The 7500-nt window shown below is 31.4% G+C and overlaps 1 protein-coding gene across 3 annotated transcripts in view; it reads left to right on the top strand.

Annotated features, from left to right (window-relative positions):
• LOC118439926 (opioid-binding protein/cell adhesion molecule homolog) overlaps positions 1-7500 on the top strand; it is a 129952-nt gene that overhangs the window by 95573 nt on the left and 26879 nt on the right. For 2 of the 3 annotated variants that reach the window (XR_004837705.2, XM_085661300.1), the window contains exons 4-5: positions 5-116; positions 1781-1959. Coding sequence is in view for 2 of the 3 variants with exons in the window: in XM_085661300.1 (XP_085517426.1) it covers positions 5-116; positions 1781-1959 (291 nt within the window). In the remaining variant the exon portion in view is untranslated. Of the gene's footprint in view, positions 1-4; positions 117-1780; positions 1964-7500 lie in introns of all 3 variants that reach the window. The other variant, XM_085661301.1, reaches the window with a different exon arrangement.

Raw genomic sequence — 7500 nt, 5'->3', positions numbered from 1 at the left:
GCAGTGTCGAAAGCGAAAATCAATGGCAATTCGGAATTGTACATCAAAAGTGGAAGCGACATAAACCTGACTTGCATCGTACTCCAAACACCAGAGCCGCCGTCCTTTATTTATTGGTGAGTCTATATTAATAATTTCTATTTCGAAACAATTTTATCGAACTATAAATCTTCGAAAATAAATTATATAGAACGTAGGACCATAGATATGTCGCGGAATTGTATTTTGGGTTTGTATGTCTCATGTCGTTAAAAGGAAAAAAAAAAAAAAATAAATAAAAAGGAAAAAAAGAAGTTGAACCATTTAACACAATCCATTATTTTCTATGACGTTAATTTGTTTTCTTTTTTTTTTTCCCCTTTTTTCTTTCCTTTTTTCTTCTTTTTTTCTTTGCACCTGTTTCTCTTTCCTTTTTGTTTTTTTTTCTTTCTCTTTTTTAACGTACAACGACGGCTGATCGCAAATTTTGTGCAGTGAAAAATTTTTTCCTTTTCTTTTCTTTTTTTCTTTCTTCCTTTTTCTTTCTCTCTTACGTCGAACGAATCGATATCATTGAAAATACAGCACATACGAATGTTAGATCAATATCTTCGTGAAATTAATATTATTTTTATATTATCAATACGAGACATTTTTTTTACTTTATCAATGCGGATATTCAATTGTTTCATTTCTCGTTACCGCCGATAGAACAAATTTCGTTGAAAATTAAATTTAATTGGTTACTTTTTAACCATTGAATTTTTTCTTCTGTATTTTTTTTTTTTCTTTTTTTTTTTCCTTTTATATCTTTGCCAACATAGAAGATCCCAATTCGTCGCAATTTCGCGAATTCCAAATAGATCCCGGCACACCTTTCATACTTATGCATATAATAATACGGAGATGTCACTTCAAAGGAATATTTCCTGACAATGCAACTACTGCGGCAAATATTGGGTCGTCTGGAAAGTTCGTGACGAATAGTAACTAAGCTTTACTAAATGTTCGTGGAACCGTGCGCGTCCAACAGTTTACGACAAATTTAATATAACTGATATTTCGCAAAGTTTATAGTGTTGGTCATTATCGATCGGTGTTTCGATTACCAAATCACCGTCAATGTTGGAAAGTTTTCCCAAGGGTTTCCGATTATCGAAGACCAAAATCCCTAACTTCGAACTTAACTTAATCACTTTATAAGAATTATTTTCGATTAATGGATCGTCTACGTGAAAATAGTAAGATATCTTTATTATCGTATTTATTATCTTTATTATCGTATGTGTTTTTCACTTTGATTTGATCTGTTGACAAAAAGAGAGAAATAAAATAAAAAAAAAGAAAAAAAAAAGAAAAAAAAAAGAAAGAAAAAAGAAGAAAGAGAAAAGGAAAAAGAAATATCAAGTATCAAAAATATATTTTAATGTATTTAAATGTCTTTCATCTTGAACGATATGTGAAATTAAATAAAGAGAAGGAAAAGAAAAAGAAATAAAAGGAAAAACAATTTCACAGAGATAACTCGATTAAATGTCTTTAATGTTTAAGATATATGCACAAAGCTAATAAAGCGTTTTCATTTATATAATATATACTTATCGGTTAAAAAGAATATAAAATTTTTTTTTTTTGAAGATTTGTTAAAAAAAAAAAGAAGAAATATTTACAATTCACTCGTACATATATATCGTTTATTTATTTATTTATTTATTTTTCTTTTTTTTAATTTTATTTTCATTTTTTCCCTTTTCTCTTTTTTATTCTTTCTTTAAACAAAGAATGAAATTTCTGTTCACAGGTACAAGGGCGATCATGTAATCAATTATAGTCAAAGGGGTGGTATCAACGTTGTGACGGAAAAACAAACTCGAACCTCGCGTCTTCTAATATCGAAGGCGTTGCCAGCTGATTCTGGAAATTACACGTGTGCCCCGTCAACAGCTGAATCAGCGAGCGTTCTGGTCCACGTTTTGAACGGTGGGTGAGTCTGAGACTCTCTCTCAATCTGGATAGAGTCCTTAAATTACAAAATGCATTTATTCCAATTGTTATCCCATTGAAAGAGACATTTTAAAATGGAAAACAATTCGATATCGACATACATTTTTTTCCTCTCTTTCTCTCTCTCTCTCTATCTATCTCTCTCTCTCCTTTTCCATCCACCCTCCAAACCCTTTCACCAATCTCTCGATCGAATTGTTCTAATACTTCCATCCTATTCATTCATATCGTGTCTCTCGTTAAAGCGACACTACTCGGTCACGCTACTTTCTCTTTTTTCGTCGGATGTTCGTTATTAAAAGAAAAAAAAAAAGAAAAGGAAAGAAAATAAAATACTGAAAAAGAAGAACAATTTTTTTTAAATGATCTATATATATATATATATATACGCACACACGAATCATGTCGACGAACTTTGCTCAACAATATCCACTATTCGATATCCATAACTATCGAAGGTCTCTATTCAACGATGTTCGACAAAAGCAGCAGAGACAGTGAAGATATATATATATATATATATATATATATATATATATATACACGCAAATACACATGTACTGTGTATGTACATAGAACATTTTTCATCTAGTAGCTAACAATATCGGATAAAAAGTAACCAGTTACCGACGGATTTTACAATAACCCACATAATTTAATTTCGTGGCCACGATAGACGTTCGAGGGACGTTATGTGCTGAATTACTAAAGTGAATTTTATAAAAAATTGAATTCCACATATCTATACTCCTATAATTTTCCCCATTCTCTTTTAGTCCGTTCTAATAATAATACGTAGAAACTAATAATATTAGTTTCTACGTATTATGTATCATTTAGATATTTATTGAATTATATGTCATCGTGTGTTCATGATAATTCTAGATCTCTCTTTTTGTCTCTCTTTCTTTTCGTATCTCTCCTTATCTCTATATGTTCTTTTTTATTTTTCTTTCTTTTTTTTTTTTTTTTTTTTTTTTTTTTTAAGACATAAGTAAGAGAAACAGATTAAAAGCTAATTGAATTGATCCACGGAATAATGGAATTGATTCTTCAATGATCACATTTTAATTCACTTGATCAACTTGATTTAACATCTGGCATTTGTCATTCATTTGCAGATTATCAATATCTGGAAAACTTTTCTTTATCCGAAAGTAAAATATCACGTGGGAAGATAATTTAAAATTAATCCATCATAACTCGAACCCTTTTTCCAATCTAAAAGGAAAAAAACATATATATATATATATATATATATATATATGTATATGTATATACTTAAAATATATTAAATGTGAGTAAAGCTAACAGATTGATGATCTAGTATGAATTAACAATTAGTTTATAATTTATTATCATTTTAACAATCACAGTTCTTTTTTTTCTTTTATACGTTATAGTACCTATAACGTATGTCTGCTTTTAAAATGATATTAAAGGGTTCGATCAAAAAATTTTTAAAACTATTAGTATATATATATATATATATATATATATATATAATAAGCATTATAAACATAATTTACTTATATAAAATATGTAAAAATTATTAGGATTAATGAAACGATAATTTCAGTTTTGTATGAAAATAAAATAAAATTGAATAATACTCACGATTCATAAATGAATACAATTATACGTGTAAATTATAATTTTACATATTGACGTATGTATGTATGAAAATTATTTAATTACGTGAAAATTATCTGATTTCAAGATTGATCAATCGAATAGAAATCGAATAGAAATTAAAAGGATAAACGAAATATATATATATATATATATATATATAAATACGTTTATATATATATATTTATATATATAAGCGTGTATTCAAGAAAGTTACATAACGTCATGGAGAAGTAAATGATTTTTCTTGATATTTTTATAACAGAGAGAAAAGGAATGAGAAATAAATAGAGAAGGCCGGAAAAGGAGAAAGAGAAAGAGAAAGAGAAAGAAAACGAGAGAGACAGAGAGAGAGAGAGAGAGAGAGAGAGAGAAATACAAATAGAAACAGTGAAGGAAATAGAAAAGGGCGGGAGAGAAAAAGATAGATAGATAGATAGATAGAGCGAGAGAGAGAGAGAAATAGTAAAGGGCGGTAGAGGAATAGAAATAGATACAGAAAGGGAGAAAGAGAAATGGAGAGGTAGAAAGACCGAGAAAGAGAGAAATAGAAAAGGGCAGGAGAGAAAGAGAGAGAGAGAGAGAGAGAGAGAAAGAGAGAGAGATAAAGAGAGACAGATAGACAAACAGAAAGAGAGAAAGAAAGAGAGAGACGGACAGACAGAGAGAGTGAGAGAGAGAGAGAGAGAGAGAGAGGGAGAGAGACAGAAAGAGAATAAGAGAAAAGGGTAAATAGAGAAGAGAATTTACGTCGGTCGTAAATCGTGGAAGCTCTTCGCGAGAGGAGTCAAAGTTGCGACGATAAACCGAACGGTAAAGCTCGTAAATGGCGTCGAGCCTTTGCGAGGACAAGTCAGTGGTCTTTTACTTTTCCCTTTCTTTCTCTCTTATTCTCTCTCTCTCTCTCTCTCTCTCACTCTCTCTCACTCTCTTTTTCTCTCATACTCATTCGGGATCTATATCTTCGATCGTAGAACGTTGTTGAAGGCGCTCCCTGCATACAAGCGGCAATAAAGGACGAAACGAAGCACCCACGTTCCTGATTCGAGTTGGGTAATACGCGTGGGTGGGTTCGCAGGGATGTAAGAGGATAGAAAAAGAGTGAACGAATGGGATGGGGGCGTCTAACTGGAACAGTCTAAGAGAGAAGAAACGAAGGAGGACGAATGAGAACGAAAGAGAACGAAGGAAGAAGAAATAAGAGGAATGAGGAATTCGAAGAGGAAGAAGTAGTGAACTTCCTTTATTTCGCAGAAGGCGCATAAGGCGCAGAGGAAATAAATTCTACGAATACGCCTGTTCTTCTTTCTCTCTCTCTCTCTCTCTCTTTCTTTTTTTCTTATTTTTCTCGTTCTCTTTCTTTTCTTCAAGGATAAATCAGTCGCGAGATATTGTCCCATGCAAATCCTCAACCAGGTGCTTCCGGGTATATCTTTTCTTTCTCTCTCTCTCTCTCTCTCTCACTCTCTCTCTCTCTCTCTATCTCTATCTCTATCTCTATCTCTATTTCTCTTTCTCTTTCTCTCTCAGTTTGTCTTACTTTTACTCTTACCCGTACTATCCTATCTCTTTCCTTCTTTTTCTAGTACATACTCTAATGATAGTAAAATACGTGCAATATATGCGGTAGATAGGAGTAGCTAGATAGGTGTGTATGTAGATATTATATGTCCATATGTATGAATCCAATGAGAAATCGATATTTCGTCGAGACGTATCGCGTTAGTTGTGAGCCCGGACAATACGCTTAGAAAAATATGGTATACCGAAGGAAAAGAAAAAAACAAAGAGAAAAAAAAGGACAAAAAAATGGGATCTCTGAAGAAACGAATAATACTTCTCCCTCAAAGTATGCAATCTTCTTTTGCCTCGTAAATATCCGTGATAGTCGAAGAATTTGCTTTCCTTTTTTTTTTTCTTTCTTTTTTTTATCTTTTTATCCTTTCTTTCTCTCTCTCTCTCTCTCTCTCTCTCTCTCTCTCTCTTTCTCAATTTTTATTATGCAATGCACCGGAGGAGATGAGTCGGACGAAATTCGGGGGTTGGGTAGAGAGAACGTGGTGGAGGGGGGTTAGAAAATGGAGAACGAAATCGTATCTCTCACGTTCGATTTGTCGTATTCGAAAATCTATAAAGTCTGGGAGAGATTCTACGTTTTTCAAGGGACGTAGAAAAAACTTATATAGAGAAAAGAGAAATATAGAAAAGGAACGATGGTCGTGCCGTGCATGTCATCTGGGATTTGCTGCACTCACTTACATACATATATATATATATATATATATATATATACATATATATATATATACATATATATATATATATATATACATATATATATATATACATATATATATATATATATATATATACATATATATACGTATCTATCCACTTACATATCTATACATTTTCGTCGACTGTCTTCTTGTTCGTTTGAAAAGGAAAACGCGAGGAAAGAAAAAAGACGAATTCTTGAATATCTCTCTCTCTCTCTCTCTCTCTCTCTTTCTCTCTCTCTCTCTCTCTCTCTCTCTCTCTCTTTCTCTCTCTCTCTCTCTTCCTCTGAATGAAGAAAAAAAAAATGAAAAAGAAAAAGAGAAAATAAAAAAAGGAAGAAAGGAAGAAAAAGAAGAAAAAAAAAGGAAAGGAAAAAAGAAAAGGAAACTTATACATATATAACACAATGGAAGATCCGATTCCGCGAGACGCTCCATTGAAAGCTCGAACGACTTTATTCCCGTCGAACCGTGATTATCCCCGATTCTAGAACATCGAATAGAAAAGAGTTTCACCCGAGGAACTGATATTCTTCGATATGACGTGTAATACTTCGAGAAAAAGAGATAGACATAGATAGATAGATAGATAGAGATAGAGATAGAGATAGAGATAGAAATAGAGATAGAGATAGAGAGAGAGAGAGAGAGAGAAAATGAATAAATTTATGTACCGAGACGAGTATCGATCAAATTTACAGCTCGCACAGTAAACGTATATAATGAAAAACAGAAAATATTTCTACGTTGAAATAAAATCAAATCGAATAATTTAAATTACTTTAATGTGTACTAATGTACTTCTCCCAAAGAGAAAAGACAAAAACGAAGAAAAGTCAATTACGGAAAATGTAAGAGAAAGTGAGAGAAAGATAGAGAGAGAGAGAGAGACAGACAGAAAGGGAGAGAGAGAGAGAGAGAGAGAGGAAAAGAGAGAAAGAAAGAAAAAAGAAATAACAATGGGTATTAAACTTTTACTATTAAATATCGAAATTTTATTTTTTTGTTTTTTTTTTGTTGTGGTAGAATGTTTGATGGGGGTGAGAAAGACGCGGGGTAAGACGATGGAAAAAGCAAGTATTTAACGAATAATAATTACTCAATTGCTATTATTCAATTGTTTTTCCCTTTTCTCCGTACCTTCTTCTCTCTCGTCCTTGCCACGTAATGTAACGACAAATGAACGAACGATTAATAATGATTTGAATTGTTTACAAACAATTAATACGAAAGTATAATAATTACAATCAAAAATTTGTAATAAATAAAATATATATAAAATGATTTAAATATGATAATCTAAGAATTTAAATAAATTCTAAATAATTATATTTCGTTGAATCGAATAAAAATTCGATAATTGAAATAGAAAAGGTAAAGATAAAGACAATGACAAAGAAAATGATAAAAGGGAAAAGGTAAATTCGAAATGGTGATAAATTTAAATGGCGCGATTTAAATTTAGATAATTCGTTAATTTCAAATGACTAAATAACTAAATAACTAAATAATTAAACTGAAAACTTCTAAATCGCGCTTAAATAATTTCCAACCGTTTAACTCTTAAATAATTAAATAACGATGGAAAGTCGAATTCATTTAATAG

This window comes from Vespa mandarinia, chromosome 14 (assembly GCF_050613455.1).
Source record: "Vespa mandarinia isolate Hongniang chromosome 14, ASM5061345v1, whole genome shotgun sequence".
NCBI lineage: Eukaryota > Metazoa > Arthropoda > Insecta > Hymenoptera > Vespidae > Vespa > Vespa mandarinia.
The sequence above is the reverse complement of the archived record's forward strand: the minus strand, read 5'-3'. Positions and strand labels throughout refer to the sequence as shown.